The following is a 23991-nucleotide window of genomic DNA, read 5'->3' on the forward strand; positions in this document are numbered from 1 at the left end:
CAACCTCAATAATAAACATAAAGTAGAATTATCACCTTTCTGACAATGTCAATAAAAACTGAAAATGTATAAGCTTCGTAAATGTAGAATTTATGGCAGAGCTGTTGTATTGGATTGCATTAGATTGCAAAGGTGTTCCTAATGAAGTGGCTGCTAGTACATATATACAGTATATATATATATCTATAGATATATAGATATATATATACACTATGTTGCATTGAATGGCAGCATATTATATGATTCCTCCTTATATCGTTATACCTAGCAACCATATTATGACTGTTCCATGAACACACCAAAAAACTACTATTTTAAAAACATTTTAATACAGTACACTACTCCCCGCTATTTATGCTATTATGTCACTCCTATTCAAAGTTAAAATGCTAATATGATGTCATCCATATACATGTGCTTCTATAGATCACCGCAGAGGTATCTTTTGCACCCAAAAGGTTGACTTTGCTGCACCCAGTATTACTTATTTTTATTTTGGTGGTTTGCAGTAAAGAAGTACACCAACGTTGCCTTTCAAAAAATGCTTACGATACATTTTGACCTCATTTTCTGCAAGGGAGAAAGGTTTGTTTTGATGTCCATGTGAAAAAAACGAAATGATATTCGAAGGGGGCAGATAACGAAAGGTCATCCAGCCCAATCTACAAGAGATGATAGAGAGAACATTTAGAGGCTTGATTGCAGATAGAAATGGGACTGGAATGATGATTTGTTCCCTATATTTAACACCCATTTAATCTCTCTCCCTCTCGCTTTTCCTTTCTCTCCTTCTCACTCAGTCCCCCTCCCTCCTGTACGTAACACTTTACAGTCTCCCTATCCATAGCTATGTCTTTAATAGGATGAGGGAAATCGTGTTAAAGGATTTAAAACCTCTGCAGTGAAACGCTGTAGCTTTGCCAAGCTCACTCTCTGTCGTTCAGCCTCTCATTCTGTCTCTCTTCAAACACTCTCCTCTCTCTGAATTACTTAGCACAGGCTCACACTGTTCACTCCCACAGACTAATAACAGAGGTCCAACAAGGACACTGCAATAAAAAAAAAAAAGGAGCAATAGTAAATGTGTCAGTATGTTTTCAGACTTGATGGACAGTACATGCTACATGAAAAGTTCAACAGACAAGAAAATGCTGGTATGAGCATCATTTGTGGGATCTGAGAGAACATTAAATATTGGAGAGAAGAGTCTGCTGTCTTCATGTTTTGGATGAAAAAACAACTGTCTAATATTGAGGAGCACGACTTGAGGCTGCTGTTGGAATCAGAAATGTGAAACACAGAGACTGCTGCATGTGCTGCTGTGTCCCAGTTTCTTCATTGTATCCAAATTTGCCAAAGACCTTTTAATTCAGCTAAAATCCATTTTGACTGGATTAAATATGGATACTGAAATTATGTTACAATATGATGTTCTGGGAAGAGCAATGTGTTATTATTACATGGGCTCTTCACAAGGCTCAAGGACCTGGGATTAAACACCTCACTGCGCATGTGGATCCTTAACTTCCTGACGGGTATACCCCTGGTGGTGAGGGTAGGTGGACACACCTCTCCTACCCTCATCTTTAACACCCCAGGGCTGTATTTTGAGACCCCTGCTGTACTCCCTGAACACACATAACTGTGTCGCCAGTTTTGACTCCAACACCATCATTAAGTTTGCGGACAACACAGCTGTGGTGGGCCTCATCACAGATAACAATGAAAAGGTCTACCTGAAGGAAGTGGAGGACCTGACCTGTTAGTGTCAGGACAACAACCTACTCCTGAATGTCAGCAAGACTAAGGAGCTGATAGTGAACTTGGCAAGAAGCAGGGAGGGAACTACACCCCCCCACCCTTAATATCAATGAATCGGTGGAGAGGGTGGACAGCTTCAAGTGCCTTGGTGTTCACATCACTGAAAGTCTGACCTGGGTGCTGCATACTGGTGAGAAAGGCAAGGCAGAGACTGTTTCACCTCAGACACTTGAGGAAATTCCGGGTGTCCCCTCAATTACTGAGGAATTTCTTCTCCTGGCACTGAAAGAATAAGGTTAGGAGAATCATTAAGGATCTAACCACCTGCATAATGGCCTTTTTCTCCCTGCTGTAGTTGGGAAGAAGGTACCGGATACACCTGGCCAGCACTGAGAGGCTCAGGAAGAGCTCCTCCCGCCTCCTCCCAAATCCTACACTTATATTTATTACAATTCCTATTCTATTTAAACTCTCTTTAATGCACAGACTGAAGGAACTGGTGGGATTACATTCCCCTGTGATTGTGCCTTATATGCTTACATGTGACAAATAAACTTGATTGATTGATTTATTGATTGACTAACTGATTGATTGATTGATTGATTAGTATTACACAGATGGAAAACCATGGCCATGTGGGTTATTCATCTACTTAGTAAAGTAGATGAGACATCTGATTAAAATATGTTGCTTCCCCTGCCTCAGTTAATTCTAATTGATGCATATTCTCACATTGACAGGATTAAGTGATGTTGCCAACATTTGTCCTTTATTTGCCTTTTACAATAAAAATCATCTCATTAGGGCTACAACTAATGATTCATTTGATTATCTATTAATCTGCAGATTAATCATTTTGTCTAGAAAATGTCAGAAATATGCCGCCCATAACATAAAGTTCACAGAGCCTAAGGAGTATTCAAATTGCTCATTTTGTCCGACCAATAATCCAAAACTCATAACATACATATGTGTGTGTGTGTGTGTGTGTGTGTGTATATATATATATATATATATATATATATATATATATATATATATATATAAATATATAAATATAGATATCTACATACAACATATTCAAACATTAACAAAGATATGAAATAGAGAAAAGCAGCGAATCCTAAGATTTAACAAACTGGTATCAACAAATTTTCAGATATTTGCTTATAGAAATAGTTGCAAATTCATTTTCTGATGATCAACTAATCGATTAATCAACTAACTGTTTCTGCATTACATTTCATTACACACTCTGGTCAACAGCTTTGAGATGTTAAACCCTTCAGAAATGATGTTGACTGCATTGAAAATGATCATACCACAAATGATCTCATATGATTTGGTTACCTATCAATAGATAAAGCTAACTTGTCTCACCTACAGGGTTTCTCCAATCAGATGCAGGCATCTCCTAATATGGAATAATATTGTGAGGTTTATTATAATACAGATGTTAAGTGGGAAAGCAGTTTGTTAACTCTCAACACCAAAGGACAGTAATGAATATGTATTTACTCTTTCTTACATTTTATCATGATACCTCAGATATACAGTCTCATGTCTACATGCATATTATAAAAAAACATATGTGAATGAATGAGCGAACCAGTGGCTGAAACTTCTTCCTCGCTGTGTTTTTCAAGGATGCAGCAGACCTACGAGTCAGTTGCGTTCTGTGTACAGCAGGAGGTGCTGGCTGACTGCGCTCGGCTTTCTTCATCTTCCTCTAATCCTGTGGCGGCTCTGTCAGTGGGAGATAGTCACGGTCTGTGAGTAAGACTGTCAAGGAGGAGAGGGAAACCAGGATCGAAAAGGAAGATGGGAGGATACACGGGGACTGGCAAGGCAAATGGTGCTTTAGTAAGGTGTTAAGATGAAAAGTGGGGGTATAGGTGGGGAAAAGTGCTGTGTGTACGTACATGGATGTGTGTGTGTGTGTGTGTGTGTGTGTGCCGGTGCGCGTGTGTGTGTGTGAGAGCGCTAAAGCCGGATGGGTGATCCTTAAGGACATGGTTTGGTTTAGCAGAACCACTTTTCTCCTCAGTGGCTGCCTCTCTTCTTTCTGTCCTCTTTCTCTGTTTTCCCTGACTGGCTTCAGACCAAACCTTGTTCTAGAGTTACATCCTCTCTGATGCCCCCAATGTCCATCTTCTCTCCTTCTTTCATCCCCCTCTCTCTCTCTCTGTTTTCTTCATCTCACTCTGTGAAATACTTCCTTATCCTATTCTCTCCCTGAGGCCTTTGTCTCTTGGAGTTGCAGGTGAAATTAGAGGGTATAATTTCCTACAATCAGCAGAATCTGGTTCACAGCACCCCACCCCTCCCCTCTCGCCCTTCCGCCATCCACCCCCCCCCTTACACACACACATATGCGAATCCCCACCATGGCCAGGGGCAGAAGAACACCAGCAGACTCAGTGAGAAACCTCCCTTCCCTCCCTTCGCTCTGCCTCCTACATGGGGTCACTTTCATCTTCTGATCGCAGGGAAAGAACAAACCGACACTGAGGAAAAGAGAGAAAAGAGGCACTAATGAGGGTGAAAAGCAGATGAGCGGATCTTGGTCCGGTGCGTGCGATGAAATGGAGAGAGTGCAGGGAAGGGCGGGGAAGGTTAGGGTCAAATAAACGGAAGACGGGAAGCAGGTGAAGGACGAAGAGGAGGAACGATGTCAAGTAGGACAAACAAACCTCTCGTGCGCAAACATATAACCACACATGGACGCGCGCACACATCACACGTTGAACCAATCGGCCATGGATAAGAAGATTATGCCTCTGAGTTTCCTGGAATGTTCTCTGATGTACCCCTTCAACTGCCACCACCCATCCCCCCCACCCACACAAAACACTGTCTGTCTCTGTCTCTCTTCTCCAGGCTGCGGTGTGGACTCGGAGGCTCAGATGCCCCGATCTTCCACAGCTCGAGTTATATAAGCACAGCCCCATCCTCTGCTGTGTCCCCGAAGCTGCCCACTGAGCACACCATTACGGGCCCCGTCACTCAAACGCTGTTTCCACTGGCCTGACGTTGCCCTGCCTGCAGGAGTTTGCAGTCAGTTAGCCTCGTATAGCATCTTAGCCATTTGACACTGTCTTGGATGCTTTTAACAGCCTCAAACGACAAGTTTTTTTTTATTTTTTTATAACTGTGGACAACGCAATTCCAGGAAAAGCTTTACCTTTTGGGTACTTCAGTTTTTCTCTACTTTCACGTAGAACAAAGAGACTTTTTTGTTATGCTGTTGTATACTGCACCATGTGATGATCTCCCTCCAACACCGACAAGGGACGATAAACTGTAATTATTTGGAGAACACCTTGCTCTAAGGGGAAAGCGCGTTTTTATAGGCGCATGAAGGTGTTTTTCACCTCAGAACTTAGTGTTTCCTTTTCCCTGCCTAATGAAATCTATCCATCTTTCAGTCTGTCCTTGTTTCTAGCCACTCACAGGGTGCTGGCTGCTGCTACCCCCCCCCCCCCACCCCCACCCCACCTCCTCCACCAACACTGCTCATGATGGTTTTTCTTTTGCTCTTCTGTGTCTGTTTGTTGCCCGCACCCATTAATCTCCATTAACACAGTGAGAGTATTAATAGTTTCTGGGGAGATAATGAAAAGAGGGGGCTGTTGGGGCTTTAGGGGCAGATTACAGTGGCCATTGAATGGTTGATTTACATTTTTTGTCTCTCTCTTACTTTGTATCCATGTGTGCGTACAAATTTCATTCCTGCCTTGTGTACAATGGTAGTATTGTTTGGTTACTGCTGCTGTATATGTACAGTCAGCTATTTTTAGATTGGCATAAAGACAAATATACTGCACCACAGATTTATTTACTTATTCCATTTATTTTTGTTAAATGACCATAATGGTTGTGCATTTTTGAACATATTAACTATCAGGTACAATTTTATGAAAGTATCTTTGGTTTGTTAGGAATGGGATAAAAAAAAAAAAAAAAGAAAAACCACCGGTATGGTCCTTTAAGTGAGATGTGCCTTGTAGTGAAGAGCAACTGCATGAATCTTTAAAATGTTAATGGCAATTCTGTGCAGGGACAGGCTGGATCAGGCCATTCTTTACAAGGCTGATGTTGAATGGCACATATTCAGGTTGGCTAACTAGCTAAAAGATTTATTTTCAGGCTCTGACTTGATATTAATTAGTATTCTCTTTGACTACTTTTTTTTTTTTTTCAGTTCGAAAAGGAACTCTTGGATGCAACATAATTGGCCCTGGCTCAAAACCTTTGAAGTAAAATTGCTTGGGTGAAGTCGACTATTGTAAACTGGATTAAGAGTCAAGGGGGTAATAAGTAATCAGTTTTTCATTCTCTATCAACTTTCACTCTCTCCGTCTTCTCTGCTCGCGTCATCTCTCTCACTCCGTCCTGCTTCTTCACCAATCCCTCCTTCTCTCTGCTCCATTTTCTGTATTATTCCTATTTCAGCAGCTCTAGCAGGAGAACATCACAATCTATGGTACAACATTTGCACTTAAGAGCACAACCAGAAATAGACACATTTAGATCCCATTTGTGTGCATTGCTGCAATTTCTGATTAGAAGGCTTTGCACTATGCTGCAGAATGCATGAAAGATTGTATTTACTTTACTGACATTTTCAGTGGTCAGGTAATAGTTTCATGCATTTGACTGCCAAATGTTTGAAATCAAATTAAAGATTAACTGCAGATGTTCATTTGCTTTAAATTAGTGACATCTTTGACTAATACAAATAAAGAGGAAATGCGGCATGAAGGGTGGGTGATGCATAGACAGACCGGGAGAGAAAGAAGACAAAGACAAGAGAGCTTGAGAGAGAAGAAAACACACTCTAGTGGGGTGTGACAAATTATTCCTTAAGCCATGACGCATTAGATGGGCTGCAGTCCGAAAACAAGGGCAGTAATTAGACGAGGAAGACTTCTCAGACCAGAATGGTCCCACATGATCAATTTGCAACAAAGCAAAGCAACTATAGTTATGAAAACTAGAAACTGTGGCCACATATCTGAGAGTGCATTACGGCGAGTACCATACAATATGGTCACTTTTAATTCACTGTCAATTTTAATGTAGACTGGACTTCATCTATTTAGGTCTATAAAGTTTTACTGTACAGCAAGTTTAGTTTAGAGATGGTCTTGAGTGTAATGCATTTTATGGCTTCTCCTTCTGGCAGTTTGTGACTTGAGATTCATCTTTATGTATAATGCTTATTGCCAAAAGCTTATGAGGCCTACTATAGAGACAGATTCAGTGGGTTATTAAACCCCCATATTACCAGGATGTAAAGTTTTACTGCTCTATTATAATGCAAGAGCTGCAATATGTGCTGTTCCCCCGATATACTGTAAGCTTCCATTCCACAGACAGCAGTAACACGCAGATTTCTAATGTTTAGAGTTTCAAGGTATCGCTTTGAACTTTGCAAGAGTTATGATGCCACTTTTTTTTCATGTGCTGCAGTTGCTAAATGAAGACTAATAATCACTGATGAGAAATCTGTAGAGCGTTTATCCATTATCATATCAGTGGAAATGAAATTGATTTTTCTCAGTCAATATTGGCAACATTAAGACTCCTTCAGAGGAGGAGTTTTGGAAGAGTCTGAGCCACAGTATGAGTTTCTTGTTTGCTACTGTATTGTATTTTTACTTTAAAAAAAAAAAAAAAAAGACAAATGAACATGGAAGGGCACAGAGGGCCGACACATGCAGCCACACATCATCGGAGAGAATCCAGGTGTCACAGAGAGACAATCACATCCGCACTTTGCATTGGTCTCTTCTGATAAGGGGATATAAATATCCCCTCGGTCTGCGTGCGTGTGCGTGTGCGTGAGAGCACATCTGCACTCGCCGCACATCCACTTGTGTCAGTGTGAGAGAGGAGCATCTGCGGGGATATTTCCGTGCATCTAATAGCGAGAGTGAAAAGGTATCATATTAATATTTTAATTGCAGGCAGTGTTGGGGCTTCTGTTGAGAGACGGGGGCTTAATGTGGTGACAGATGAGGGTTAAGGGTAAACAAGGATTTGGCTGTCCTCCACAGGAATCGAGAGGACAGAGTTGGTGGATTAAACTGCAGTTTTGGCTGAAAGGCACCTAGCCTGCGGTGGCGATGGATGCAAATCCAAGCTTCTGATTACCGGGGGCATGAGTATTAGACACCATATACCAGTTCACTACATGACCTCAAACATCCAATGTCACATTTCAGCCTGACACATACATAATAAGTGATTAATTCCGGATGATTGGAGGGAAAATGCTGATGAAAGGTCCTAATTTATTTGTAGCCATAAAAGCAACACAGGCTGTATGTGTTTGCCAACAGTAGTTTTCACAGCATGCGCATTTGAGAATATGGCTTGAAAGAGGCCTGTGTGCTTTTAGGGGGAAGCCAGCATGACTGGATGAACTAACACAGGTGTTAATTAAGCTGCATTTTAAACAATTTGGAGCATCATGGTGGGTCAGTGACTGGCTCTGTTGCCTCACAGCGTGGCGGTCCCGTTTCCTCAGAGGTGAGAATGTGACTGTGATTGTGTTAATCTGTGTTAGCTTTGTGATGGACTGCCAACCTGCACCGTGCACGCTGGGATAAGCTCTTGCCCTCTGTGAGGTAAAGGTAAAAGCATGACATCATCTAATTTTTTTAAAACGATTACATGAAGAAGTTGGAAACAATATTCAATCACCTGTTTAATGAAATTTGTTGTAGCCTTTTCCTTTTTTTTTTTTGGCTTTACCATGGCTCCTCTGCAGATTCAGGACTGAATCATTCAGAATGTATTCCCTTAGTTCAACTTAAATGACACAACAGAGACACCAAACACACACACACACGTTCAATTTGTATCCTGGCATGAACCTCAATACACCTAAAGCCGGATTTAAAAGTTGGCTCACGTGAGATAAACAGCTCGCTCTGACCAGTAAATTAAACTTACCCTTCACTACTATGCAATTCTCTAAACACAGCAACTCATAGTGGAGACATGGGTGGTGACAGAAATGTTGAACGGAATAAACCTGGCAGTTATTTTGTGATCAAAAATATTCCTAACTAATCACAAACCGTGCAGGGCTTACGGCCCACAAAAAAAAGCCCTTAGCGACGCAACCATATATAAATATTCTGTTCTCATACGCACACGGAGAAACAGTTTGCAGATTTGTAGTAGCACATGTTAGGTTTTTTTCTTGCACGTCATGTAATTGTGCTTCACAGGTGGGATAGTGCTCGTTCAGTGACCTGCGAGGTGGATCTGACGGAGCAAACAGGAAACTATTATTACCACTGTCTGGATCTATGTGTATGTGTGTGTGTGACGGTGCATGTGTGCATGTAATGAATTATCATATGCCAGCCTGATTTGTGTTTGAACATGTGTCATGCACCCTGTGTGTGTTTTTCATGCAATAGAAGATAGACTGTGTCTAGAACAGCTATGATCCGGTCAACTAAAGGACATAATCTAGTAACAAACTGTTTACTCGCTCATTTACAAATGTTGTTGCAGCTCCAGTGCCCACATGGACTCTGGCAATACACACTGTTATGGAGTCTGAAACATGGATGACAATGTCTTCCTGTTAACAGCCGCCCTGAGCGTGGCCATGTCATAATAACCCCTCTTTTACATGAGAAAAACAAACATAAGAGCCCATGGCATTGCCACTGACCATATGTAGGCCATATGCAGGGCACGGCTTCTGGCAAGTTGATAATAACAAAGATCTGCATGGTCTGCTCACAATAGCACAAGCAAGCCCCCAGCAAGAGACTTGACTGCAATATCCATTAATCCACTGCAGTTTCCCACTGGTTCAAAGGCTGTCTTGCAGCAGAGCTGTACAACATCAAAGAGTACTCTCTTATGAAGGGTAGCAGTGAAATGTGGAACTCTCAGCTCAGCTATCTACCAGGCTGCAGAGGAGTCTTTGGGATTCACCAAGAGATGCAATTAAGTCTGGTTTGATTGAAATGACCTCTGCATTGATGACCTGCCGAAGGTGAAGAGAAACAGAGTCGGTTAGTTGCTTCTGCTTCCAGTCCTCTAATGATGTCACCCAGCCCTTCAAGGGCGCCACTGTTTGGCATTAAATATGATAAACGGTAGGCAGTCAGGTCATCTATCTAGTTCCTCAACTTAGCAGTACTTTCATGTATTCTGCAAGACTAAGGACTGAATATGTCATATTTGAAAGCCCACTTGTGAATTTGAAGTGCATATGTTTTAGGTGCATATTAGTTATTGTGTATGAGAAACATCAAGATCCATAATATATTTCCCATTAAGTTTGGAAATATTACTCAATGTCTACACATGTAATGTGGCTTCTGCTACCACCAAAAACACATTTTTAATTTGATTTTTTTTTTTTTTTTTTTGCTGTTTCCTCAGGATACATCTATCAGCCTCATCTAACAGTGATGATCTCAGGCATTTTACAATATATGATATGGATTGTATGTCTATGCCGCTGTCTGGGTCTGATGGTTAGACACCTAAAAAAAACAACAAAAACTGAAATCTCAGGACATCCCTCTCCCAGTGCCTGACAGATTCTGTGTATTGTGCAGAAACCATGAATCACAGAGGCAGACAAGAGAATGACTCTCTTCTATGGACTATGTGTTAAAATGTCTACAGCATGAGGATAAAAAGAAAAATGTGCTTCAACCCTTAGTTAAGTGGATTTGCATTAATCTTACATCTTAAACTCTAAACCCTGACAACACTATATCAAAAAGGAATGTAATAATAAGTTTATTAGACACATGAACACTGTGGGGCTGTCAGTTTAATTTAACAAACTGTTCATGCCATTCATTTTCCAGATGATTATCTTGTCTTTTAAAGGTCAAGTGCACTCGTTTTCCTCTTAGTTTTATCACTGCCTTTCATTGCCTCGCCCTTATAGCTCTCCACATCAGTAAAGGTCATGTTTGTTTCATGGAAGTTGTTGAGCTTTCAATCTGTTTACAGCTCTCGGCCGTACCATAATCCTGCATGTGCCGTCTCACTGTGAACACATTATGTCTCCGACTGTAATCTGACTAAAAATGCCCACTGGCCTAAGCCTCACAAGCACTAATGCTTTTATATAAAGCTCTCAATATATATTTAATTTGAAGGGGGAAAAATATTACATACTTTGGGGCTGTGGTTACTGTATTGCCAAAATAGAGTACATATGTACATATCACTAACTTATCTGGTCTCACACGCTGGGATGGGGAGAGAGAAAAAAATAAAAAATGACAACCACTGAGGAGTCCTTGAGTGAGGCCCTTCACCCTCAGACTTCCCATAAAGCTGCTTAGTGGCCAACAGACTGGCTGTACTGGGCGGGCTCCAGGTGTTAATGTGTTTAACTGTGAGAGTGTGAGCAGGGTGTTCCTGAAGAAAACAGCACTGCTCTCACGTAGAAAATAAAAAATAATATACCCCGCTTTCGCCTACACTCGCTCTCCTCCAACGCCACCCGAGGGACATCAAAAGTAGCACTAGAAATAATTACATGAGTATGAAAGGCTTTTACTGGATTTGTTCAATGACTGCTGTGGCCACCTGATATGTGTGACAGATGAGAAAGACAGCTGGAAGTGGACTGTATAGTGACCATTAACAGAAACCCATGGCAACAGTATCAATGACAGAAAAAAAGAGCTGTGCACCTTGCACAAAGATCAGAGGTGGGGAAACAACCCCTCTGCAGACTGTGGCATGGTTAAGATAACGTGTTAGAATAGGTTTTTATTGTTTTGTTATTACTAAGGTGTGGTGAAATATAGCTTAACTGAAGCATGTCTTAACAGGGATTCCAGATAGAGATGCTTCACCTGCAAAAGCATTGTTTTCCAATGGCACTGTCCGCCTAACATACACACTTCTCTTGCAATACATTTTTCATTTTTGGGGGCCCGCACATCTGTAACAGAGTCTAAGAAACATTTTAAAAGCAGACAAATGCATATTGGTTCCTTACAAATGTGTTTATTTGTATTCTGAGGTGTAAAGGACTCAAGAGAAATATTCAACCTGTTTTTCCTGTTTAATCTTAAATGTGAAGAGGTGGAGTTTGTTTGTGCTCCTCAGTCCGCCTGCTTGCTGCTGACTCACTGAGCCACAGAATCTTGTCATGGATTTAGCATGTACGCAAGCCTTTGTTTCAAAAATATTAATGCTAGGCTAATGAGTACAAACCCTCAGTGCTGGGGAAGATCTATGTCCCCATATTTGAGATTTGATTTGAGCATGAATTGAGCTAAACTAAGCTGACCTCACTGCGTAACATAACCGAATGACAGACATGGGAAAGGAATTGCCTGACTCTAGATTGGTAGACAAATGTGTTAAATAACAGGAACACTCCGTAGAAACTGTTCAGTGTTGAGAGCAGGTGGGGTGGTTTTTGTGCCAGAAGTTAGCTTTGAGCCTTCTAGAGGTGTTATGATCCTAATTCAGCGGAACATCTGTGATGGGAGGTGCCCATATGAGAACCCCAAGGATGTGCCAGCTTTCACCCACTGTACCACTTCTACCATCCAAGTTGCATTTCTACATCAGACTCTCACCCTTAAAAAGGAATTACTTATATCACCTTATGTGTAAATAACTACCACAATGTGACGCATTTATTGATTGTATGTAACATTTTTGTAATTGTATCAGATTGAAACTCTGTGCTCATGTCCATAAATGGACAAAATTCACTGGAGAGCTTCAAAGACTTGATGATATGCTGTTTAATTCCCCACGGCATTATACTGAATAATGTAAATTTATGTATTTTTGAGTTGTCTTGTAAATCTCACTTTTTATCCCATCAAATAAATTATGTTGTATTATTGTTGTATTTGTACATCTTGTATATAGCCTGCATTTTACTGATAACGGGCACACTCCTGTACACTATAAAATCAGATCAATTTCTAGATTGCTGCTCCACCTCGGGACTGATTTGGTAGTCTTTTACATGTTCTCTGATTTTGGCTTGGTTGGCTGTCATCAGTAACAGCAAAATGAGAAAAATCTGATTTCTGAAACCATCAAGACGATATGCAATTATGTGTTCTGAATCCTAAACAAGTCGTTCTCAATGGGTTATTTTATAATCTGCAGTAAGTGTCAAGTAGTGAAATTCCAAAAAGACTGATGGGACACTTGAGAGACCTTCAGAAGCACAAAATCAATATTTATATCAAATATGCAGCCAATCTTAAAACCCATTTATGCGACCTAATTTTCCTGGCATACAACAATCTTGTTTCCGCATTCCTGCTTAGCTTTGATTCTCTGTGGATCCTCTTCATATATGCATGAATACATCATAATAATAAAAACTGCAGTATTACCATACATTTGTGCACACTGATGGCACTAGCACATTTCTACATTTCGGCACTGTTTGTGTTTACTGAGAAGATTCTTGGAGGGATGACGAGATTTGGCTCTAGCTAGATTAGTTTATAAATCAGAAGTCATTATATGAACCCAAACATTTCATTTTCTTTCCTAATCCATATAATGAAAGGTCATCCTAATCTGACATAGGCCTATTTCTGTTTTCATTCAGCTTTATAGAAACGAGGGATGAAGATTGTGGAGCAGGGAAAAAGAGATTGAGGATTGAACTGCACAGATCATCCCTGGCTCACATTAATCAGACTAAAACACTGCTGTTGCATATGACTATAGAGTTAAACTTGTCTTCTACATGCATCCAGTGACTTTAGGCAAACAGATGAAAGCATTTGAGCTTTTTACAAGACTCACTCAAGAGTTTTGATAATGGCTATCATTAGACTAACTTAAAAAACTCCCAATTCTAAGTGACAGACTATTATTTTTATTGGATAAAGAATGCGACAATTTACTTGATGGTGAAACTGGGCAAAGCTGAGAGAATCTCCTGCCAACCGGTCTTTCTTTAATATCGACCTCACACCTTAAGTGCAATATTTCTTATGTAAAATGATTAGAATTTTCTGTTTTACTCATTTTTTGAAACCAGAAGCTGTTTAGAGTGCTGAGCATAATTATTTGTATACTATAAATTGTGTTTCTCCAGATTATGACAAACAGAAGTGAAAAGATAACTTCTGCAAGCCAAGGTAAGAAAAAGTTTTTAGGATTTTTTGGATGTTTGTGAGGACACCGGTTAAATAAAAAATGATTTAAGTATCCTTAGTCTTCCCCCACATGAGCATGTCTATCAGTCATCACAGCAGTAGCTGCCAGCGCTGAGGAGGATCACACAGGAGAGGAGTAAAGGGGGTTAGGCTGGTGGTGGCTGAACCGGATGAGGTAACAGTGGGCTTTAACACAGAGGCCTTCCCAAAATCTGCATTCACCAAGCAATCTTTACTTACTCTGAGAAAGGCAAGGTTAATCCTACAGACTTACCTGTTGAGACTTAACCTCAGGTAACAGTAAAGATGAAGACAATGAGAAAAGATAACGTCCAGCTTACAAACAGAATGTGGAAGAGTTGAGTTCATTTTCCTTGACTCAGAATCATTTTAGAAAAGTTAAACCTGTAAAATACTTTTCAGGTCAAGTAACTTTAACCTAAGATAACAATGAAAGATAAAGTCGGTTTTTAACAATTGCTCAATAAACAATAGATGGTTGGAGGTTGCTCTGACTTTTTGTGGCATATTTTGTGTAAACTGTGTCTTTTGATTTCTTAATGTTCTACTATTATAAGTTTCTGTTACATCACATGATTTTCTCTTTGTAGATTCCCCCAGTGATGTGATGAAGTAAAGGGTCTATGTGAAGGTGAAAGGAGTCTCAAGAGGCATATATCAAAGCCTGAAAAATACTTATCTACAATGAGTTCAATGTATAATGTGTCAATCTGTAATTAAAAAAAGAAAGAAAACATTGTCATATGGGTAAGAAAAGGTACAATGAAAAGTGGTCTTTCAAGAAATCTTAAAAATACTACTAAAACCCAGAAATGTGGATGGTACCTACAAGGGAGTATAAAGCTGCTGAATACAGACAAAATTGAGGATTCTGTCCAACATACTAATTCCAAGCATGGTTATGCTTAAAGGGAAATTTCGGTCTACTTCAACCTGATGTATTTCCCATAAACGTGGCCATTGTGTCTCTATGAGTCATGCTAATTTTGCTCTCTCCGGCTCTGTTAGAGTTTCAGGGGATTCAAGATGTATATCCCACAAAATGACGAACATTGGGTCAAGCTGCTGAGCCTACTATAGCTTTTAAACCCAATTTTTACATGAATGGCTTCAAACTACTGCATAGAAATCTATATCCCTGGCAACTTGTCGGCCAACCAAACCACCCTGAATATTCATCCGTGCACACAGGTTTGTTCACATCTGAGGCTGTGGATATCTGTTCCTGCTAGAGAAGTATTAACTTGGTATTTGAAATAAAATGGTTCATGCCTGCAAGTTTCCACGTTGCAAGGATAAAATGATGACTATACCGCTGGATGATAGAGACTTACATACCAAAATTCCTCATATATTAACTTCTTGTAATCACATTTTTCTTACCATGTGGAGCTGAACATTTGGTCCAGCCGACCTGGCTCTCTCCATCCAGTTGATTTTGTGGAGGTGAAACAGTCTCCAGGACGACAATGTTGATGAACCCTGTTAATCCATGTGTAGTAGTTACACGGCTGGGATTACTCTCATCCGTGGACACTTCTAGATTTTCCAAGTCTGACAGTAACAGGTCCGGTTCACTCTGCAGCAAAGGTTTTCCTCTTCACTCTTCAGGAGAGGAGAGCAGTGACCGCAGGAACACCAGCAGTTCCAATGTGCAGCGCTGACTTTCCTGTTGCCTTTCCGCCTCCATTCTTCACTTTTCTTCTTACATTTGCTTTAGCTCCTCTGTGTACTCCAGCTCAAATAAGTACAGTTGGCTATCAAACTGAAATAACTCACAATCATCCTCACAATAGTCCAAAAGATAATCCATCATTCCACTTTGTTGGGGGTTTTTTTGTTTGTTTTTTTGGTTTTTTTGTTTCCTTACAGTCTTAACTGCGGTGAAAATCTGCCTGAATGTAAACAAACCGGCAAGCTGCCCCGGATATATAGTTCCTTATGTACTTTGCCATAATTGCTGCTACAGGCAGCTAGTTTCTGTGTTTTTTTTCTTTCCCAACTAAACTGGAATTTTCCTTTAAATTGGTAATGGGAGCAAAAATGGTATTGTAAAATGACCAGTAAAAGATTACTGTTACAATAAACTTTCCCCATCACAGCTGGACAATATAAGCACTCAAAATATTGATTATTGTATTCATTTAGATAATTCAGTGTAATTGCCACTTAAAAGCAAAGCATTTTTAGCCAAGCACTGTGGAGAAGAGGCCTGACTCTCAGCGAGTCACAAAATAATTGTGTATATAGAAAAATGAAATGAATAAAAAAAAAATCTGCATCTGTCTTACACACTGAGCAATTCTCACGATTAAAACCTAATTACCAGAGACTGATGTGAACAGGGCTAAATAAAGAATGAAACAGAGAATGATATGTGCTGCTCAAAGCTAATGAGCAACTCACCCATGGGTCATGGACATTGGAAATATTATTTCTGTATGGAAGAAGCAGGCCTCAGATTCCACATGGACGCATAATGGAGGGGGATTAACGAAGAATACCTCCTGTCATCTGTGGACAGCGTGATGAGCTGAGAGGGGATTGAAGGAGAGAGAGAGTGATAAAGAGAGGAGGGAGACAGAGACAGAACTAGGCCAATTGTTTTGATGTGCTTAACTCTTTCTGGCGTTGTGTGTGTGTGTGTGTGTGTGTGTGTTTGTGCGTAGATTTGTGTGTTTACGTAAACACGACTACGTATCTAAACTCAAGCTTATCAGTATAGCCGCTGCACATGCTAAACATGCTAACGGAAACCAACTGTGCTGCTTATATTCATGCTTGTGGTGAGACTGAGAAGTTGAATGAAGTTCACATTTTTGACACTTTTTGACAATTTCTGACACTATTAACTTTATTTTTGATAAATGTCAATTCTTTTGATTAATCAAGTTTACTTGATTGTTTATCAGAAAATAGTGAGACATACCCGTTTCAATTTCCCAGAATCCCCTGACATCTTGAAATTGCTTGTTTATTAATGGAGTTTGAAAGAAGAAAAAACAAAGTTCTGTTATGAATTTGTATCAGTTTTTGTACTTAACTCTCATTTTAACACTTTTTCAAGTATTGGATAATTTTACCTCTAAGGGCTTTGAGCAGTTATTTCAATAAAACCATCAAAGAAGTTTAAGGGGAAGTTACTCTTCTGTGGAAATGCTAGACATCTAAAATGTGACATGGGGCCCTGACCATACATTGTTTTTTGTTGTGGGTCATAAATCAAAAAGATTAGGAACCATTATTTTAATCTTTAACAATGCATTGCATTTTATAAGCATATTATATGTTTTTTTATTTAAAAACTAGCTAAAAAATACAGCATTTCCCTCTGAAATGTAATGCAGAATTAAGTATGAAGTATAAAGTACCATAAAATAGAAATACTCAAGTAAAGTACAAAGTATCTCAAAATTGTACTTAAATACAGTACTTACTTTACTATTTCAAAACTCTTTCTCATGGTCATCCATCCATCCATCTCATCTAGTAAAGGATTATAAGTCATGGAATGCATCAAAAGCTGGGAACCATTATACTCGGGGGAAAAAACATTTCAATATGAAGCACTTTAAAACTTCTGTCTGCAAAAGAGGATAGGCTGTTAATACCCTCGGCTTCCATGTAAATTATATGCATGCAGGGATTGTGGCATGGATTGTTTTTAGCAAAACATCTGCATTTAATCCCCTTTTGTGCATTATTCAGATGATGGAAATCTGTATATGAACATGTGACACAATGCTTATTTGCTATTTATATTTTTCTTACTTTCATTATGATTTATGCAGTATTTTTTTTTCCCTCCACCCTACCAGAGGTTTCTATAATGACACGAGGGCTGAAGTCGCCCGCACAGCAAATCCTGAATGTGATCAGATGTGAGTTTAAGAACCTTGATGAAAAGTGTGGTAGCTGTGAATATTCAGGACTGTGCAGGAATTGTATTTGAGTAAGACAAAAGACTAATGTTTATATGGTAAAACACTGGAGATAACTAATGGCAGTAACACAGAGTCCTGACATAATGAGTGTTTATTTGTCAGTTGGGCTGTGTGCATACGGGTGATAGCTCTTACAAAAGAGATGAAAAGTGGTTTTAGTCATAATGAGTCCACTTAGTTTTTGGCATGAAATATCACTAGAATGATGGAAACATTTCTTAACTTTGAGAATGTCTAATGTCTGAAGTATCCTCACTAAGCTTTTTTTTTTTTTTGGTATAGCTTGGCATGTACTTGTGATTGGAGAAAGCAAAAAAGAGAACAACATTTGGCAATGTGTGTAATGTGATGTCCATTAGGAGATTGATTCTTAACCCAGAGTAAGAAGACGAGTCCACGGCTCTAGATGCTGGAGAACGCAGGCGACCAGAACCATTAGAAAAGGAGAAAAATATCTTTTCTGTTTTCTTGTCAATACAAACTGCATTATCTCAATCATGTTTCCCTGTCCTCCGCCCCCGCCAGAGCCCTCGTCCCTCCATCGAGACCAAACATCCCCTGTCACCTGTCAATCAAGTCCTGACAGACAGTGACCTTGCTCGGCATTGTTAGAAACGATTTGAATCGACCTTGCATTTTCAAGTTGCTTCCGCTGCTGGTTTCCCCGGCAATTGGCTTGTAAAAGAGGTGCCACGACAAATAAAATGGGATTGATTGGCCCTCAGATAAGTTGATTTATTGGGTTCGAGTCTGCGGACCAGCGATTTCCTCTAGTGTTTTTATATTCAGTTGTAAAGATTCAAGGTAGACGATACTGATATTTTTGACAGTGAATTTTTGACTTTATGGTCTTGATTTATCAAGCTAATGTAAGCACTTATTTACAATGAGGGTGGATGTATTTCATGCTGAAATCTAACCATTTATACATGACCATACCACTAAAATCTACAATATTATTATATAGAAATAATATTCCTATTATTACTTCAAACATACTGTTTGTCTTCAATCAGTTTGTCTTTTTTTGTAGAATGAAAATGGTGAGCATAAACCTTGTTTTTGCTGCAACTCAACAAGATGAGAAACGCTAGACTGCAGGGCACATTTACCAGCATCCACTATTTCATGATTTGTGCTCTCTGCCGATACTTGCGGAAGTTTGTTTTGTCCTAAATTATTGAAGAAATGTCTAATGTCAGCCCCTGAATTCGTATCTAAATGGAATCAGAACAAATGAGGTAGCTGCCCATGAACACAATCTCCAATAAATGAATGTTTGTTCTTTTTTTTTTTGTGGGTATTTTTCAGGTGGGGAGGGGGGCAGGGGGGGGGGTCTGAGGGAGAGCAAGGGTGATATGACTGAGTGTGTGCATGTGTGTGTACCTTTGTGTGTGTGTATTTTGGCAGGGTTAGCTGTCTAACTCAATCTGTCCAAGCTCCTGTTTCTGTCAGGGTTAGCGTAAGCCAGCAGTCAGCTATGTCAGACACTAAATGTCAGTTTCAGGGGAACAAAGTCCCTTTATTTATTTTTTTTTGCCTCCATTTCAGATGTAGAGCTCAAGGAAACAAATCACAGAGAGACCGACGATGATGTGGAGAAGCCTGTGAGGGGTTACTACTGTGTGAGCGGATGTCAAGCAGGAAGATGAAGAGGAATACTGACTAGAGACGCACAATTATACAGCAGGGAAGACTCCACTACGAAATATGCTGATGTGCTCTGTGTGTGTGTGTGTGTGTGGATGTGTGGCTGCGTGTGACAGGAAGGTAGCACATGGTGATGCTGTTCCTCCAGAAGAGACAGAGAACTGTCACAATCTGCACCTCAAGCACTCTCTCTTTCTCTATCTCTCTGCCACTGTCTCTCTGTTTCAGTAAGGCACTCAAAATGAGTGAGGATTTTTTTTTTTTTTGGGGGGGGGGGGACATTGCTGTGAAATAACAAATTGTAGCCTCTGTGAGCAGTGATTTTGTGAAGTGGTTGTTTCACGTCTCCCTTCCACATTTTCCTCCTTTTCCCAGTAAAGCTCATTCTCACACATCACAGCTTCTCCCTCCCTCCCTCCACCCCGTCTCCCTCGCTCTTTTTTGCTCTCTCTCCCTCCCTCCCTCTCTCTCTCTCCCTCTCTCTCTCTCTCTCTCTCTCATGAATGTCACCTCTACTGATGGTGGCTGCTGGAATTCACACACACATACTCTCACAACCACTCGCTGACTTTGGATGGGAGGAGGAGGAGGAGGAGGAGGAAGAAGAGGAGGAGGAGGAGGAAGAGGAGGAGGAGGAGGAGGAGGAGGAGGAGGGAGGGGGGGTTCAGTGAGGACTGTGGGAAAAGAGCATGCCATCGGAGGCAGAAGAGGAATCTCTGTCTGTCTGTGTCCATGTCTCAGCTCTGTTCCCGGCTTCATTCCCACAAAGACCATCAACGTCCCGCCTGCTGTTCTACCTCTGGATTTAAGTCGGCTGGATTACCGCTTGGACTCTCAGCTCATTATTCCATGCTGCCACATTTAAATGGGAGGCAAAGTTGGACCTCCGTGGACTACACAAATGGTGACAAACAGTTTGATCTTTCTTGCGTTTTTAAGAGCTTCCTAGCATTCAAAATGATTCCACTTTTCTTCAGTAAAAGTGTTTTTATATGTAAAATAATTTGAGCTACTTCTTTTTTGGTATTGTCTATTCAAAGTAGGTTAGTTATTTTGCAATATAACATTTTGAACTTGGCTATTGAGAGACGTTTTGATGTGAAAGATGAGTGGGGAAGAGGGGTAGAAATATGTCTCTTCCTTCACCTTTTAAAGTCAGTCTAACCTTGGTGTTTTTGTTATTTTTAAAACTGAGAATGTGACTGTGGCACTTTTTTGTGTGCTCTGTTAGTGTCAGATTTTTATTTTTTTGTCAGAGTGGAGACTTTACATTGGACTGCAGGTGAACTTGCATCTCTCCCAGTTCTTCCCTCTCCAAGGGAACCCTCAAACTAAACTCTTCCCTGTTAACCCACTTAGAAGCCAGATCTCCCCTGTGGGGGCTTCTCTAAAACGTCCGTCCTACTCTAGTTTTTGAGAAAAGCAAAAGCCAAACCAGCAAAAGGGGTACTGGGAAGGAAGACACCCCCCTCCCAAAGGTGAGAGGGGGGGAAGATGGCAGCTCTCGCCAGCTCTCTCATTAGACAGAAACGGGCGGTCAAGGACGACCAAGCCAACCGACCGGTAGCCAACAAGCGCAAGCCCTGTCCTAAGAGCAACAAGTCCTTGTGCCAGAAACAGATCCTAGTACTGATCTCCAAAGTACGACTATGTGGGGGTCGAAAAGGTCGAAACGACAAAAGACCGGGTGAGTCACTGCTATCGTTTTCATCTTTCTCGGCTTGTTCCTTTTCTCGCTCGTATGTTGGGATATTTTGCCATAAATAAAAGCGGAACAAGTACATGTTATGTGGAATAACTGAAAATTTAGCAAATGAGTTTTACCTTTGCAATTAAATATAAAATTCATCTGTATTTTAAAATGTAATTATTCTATTTGTTGTCATAATGTCAAATTTTCAAATTTCAGTTTACATTTTATTTCAGTGTAAAGACAATTACCCTAATTAGATCAATTTGGAAAAGGGTCCCACAGGTTTATTTTGATCATCAAAAAACTGCCAGAGTGCTATTTTCCAATGTATTTAGTTCTCTTTTATATCCTGCGCAAACAACAGGGCCGCAAACAACATTGTATCAATATACTTTCCCATCAGGGACAAGGAGCCCTTCAGTATGACAGCTAGCTAATCTGCAGATTGTGGAGTTCAATGTGCAATTTTTTTTTTCCCCAATGCAGCTTAATTTGCAATTTAATCACAGAGTTTCAGTTTACTTTGTACGTATCGCATTCAGTTGCACAACAGAGTCGTGTAACGCAGTGAGACAATTATTAGTTAACAAACTTGACATGTTAAAGTATTGTTCACAGATGACAGATCTCCCTTAATGTGACTTGAGTAGAAGTTGGGATTTCTGTTTTGAATGTATTAATTGAATTTATGCAGCATTCACATGTGAGTGACACATACACACCAACACACTCGAGGAAAGGAAAGGTTGATTGGTTGATTGAGATTTTGATTTAGAAATTGAGAAACTCAGTTAAATAATAAAGTTGGAAGGACAAAGACACGGTTGTTAAAAAGATAACTAAGTGGATGCTGTTTGAATTGATCAAATACTAGTTTAAGTACTGTGTGTTCATATTTGTGACTATATTGAAATAACCATTTGATGATTTGTGATTGAAAAAGTGATCATTTTGATCACGATTTCAAAAAAGCAAATTCTGGTTGTGTGTCTTCAGCTTCATGTCTGTAAACATTTCAGAGTTGATGTTAAATCTTACAGTGATGCTCTCTTGACATCCACACCTGCAACACAAGCAAATCTGGGTAAAAAAAAAAAAAAGAAAAAAAAAATCCCTGTGCTGAGTTTCTCTGTCAGGTTCTCTGATGTACTGTCTCTTTGAAAACAGAGCTTCAACACTGAGGCTCTGAATGGAGAATTATGTGATGTGGTGCCAACATCACCCTCTCTCTTACCAACGTGCAACTTGTCAATGGAGAAGAAAAATGCGCTACAACACAAATAAGTCTATTTAAAATTATACAATCTCCTTGATGTTGTTTTTACAGGTGCTGTGTTGTGTTGTTACATCACCATTAATAAATTACACAATATCTTGCTATGTGTGAGTTAGAAAACAAGCAATTCAACATTTAATGAAAATTGGGCTTTTTTTGTTTAATTTCTTCACATATAAAACCCTGTATATTTTTCCCATAATTGCTCTTTTTTAAATGTACGATTGCATTAATTTAGGAAAGAGAATAATGTAATTATTCATTATTTTTGGAGTATTCTTTTCTCCTTTGGTGTGACTGGTAGACTGCTGAATTATTTAATTCATGACTGAGAAATGTTTTGCCTTATTCATGCACAATTAGTAAGTGTAGTATGCTTAAGTTTAATTATGCATAATACAGAAATGTCGCTGAACAAACATCCCTCATAAAGAGGCCACATACCTTTGTGGCTGATTGGGGAAGAAACAGTGAATTTAGAGTGTTTTTTACCCCCCCGGAGCTAAAACTGTATCTAAGCATATTGAGGATGAGAATGATGAGCGATGAGCAGTGCTTTTTGCTTGATGAGGACTTTCATTTCATTCTGCACCACTCTGTTCACATATGTCTGCTATGCTTCAAACAGCATTATAATTAAAAAAAATGTTGAAGTCCACCCCATGGCCAAAAGACTGACGTACTGTAGATACGATACTATACAGTATTTATTGTATATACAGCAGAGAGCTTAAAATTTCAAAGCCTGATCATCTTTAATGTGTCTGGGGATGAGTGTTTACAGTAAGTCTTGACAGCTTGTTTGGTGGCATTTGTTGTATTATTAGGTAAAAGAAAAGACTTTCATTTAAAGGGCTCAATATGTTGAAGTACTTCTGTCATTAAAGGGGAATAGCTTTGCATCAGTGACCAACAAACTGGTTATTTTCTCTGGCCATCCATCCTTCCCTTTCAGTGATACAGACTGTGTTACTAACAGAACGCCCCAATTTTCAGACTTAGTAGATGTGATGTAAGAATAATAACATACTGTAATATTACAGCTTTATTTCTTAGAGAAAGTGTATTAGTGCCATTATTTTGCATCTGTTCTGTGTGACCTGGACAATCCCTGTTTTATGAAACTGACTGTAAGTTGTTTACATAATAATACCAGATGAATAATACCAGATGTTCGTCTGGTGTTGCAGTGGCAATGGGCTTGGTTGTGGACATGAATGAAAAAGCTCTTTGCTTACAGTAACAGTTATTATTATTATTGCATGAGAATAATACCAGCGTCTTGGTTTGTTCTGAGATACCCCATTGGCTGTTTTGGGGTTTGTAATGATAGAGATATATTTGGGTTCTCTTGTTTGTGAATGTTTTATGTTGTGCTTGTGGTTGTGTGCATGCACCATTGTGTGCCTGTGTGGTGAAAGAAGAGAGGCATGAAAAGTACGTTCTTGTGGTTCTTTATTTGCTCAAAGAGCCTATGTGTCTCAATGAATT

The 23991-nt window shown here is 39.8% G+C and overlaps 2 protein-coding genes across 2 annotated transcripts in view; one reads left to right on the forward strand and one right to left on the reverse strand.

Annotated features, from left to right (window-relative positions):
• The window catches only part of nlgn2b (neuroligin 2b), a 125054-nt gene that overhangs the window by 67270 nt on the left and 33793 nt on the right, over window positions 1–23991 (reverse strand). The window lies entirely within an intron of this gene.
• fgf11b (fibroblast growth factor 11b) overlaps window positions 20234–23991 on the forward strand; it is a 36940-nt gene continuing 33182 nt past the window's right edge. Inside the window, exon 1 of the mRNA XM_044371051.1 lies at window positions 20234–21218. Coding sequence (XP_044226986.1) covers window positions 21026–21218 — 193 coding nt within the window. The 5' untranslated portion in view covers window positions 20234–21025. The remainder of the gene's footprint in view (window positions 21219–23991) is intronic.

The sequence above is a fragment of the Thunnus albacares genome, chromosome 13 (assembly GCF_914725855.1).
Source record: "Thunnus albacares chromosome 13, fThuAlb1.1, whole genome shotgun sequence".
In the NCBI taxonomy this organism is placed as follows: Eukaryota; Metazoa; Chordata; class Actinopteri; order Scombriformes; family Scombridae; genus Thunnus; species Thunnus albacares.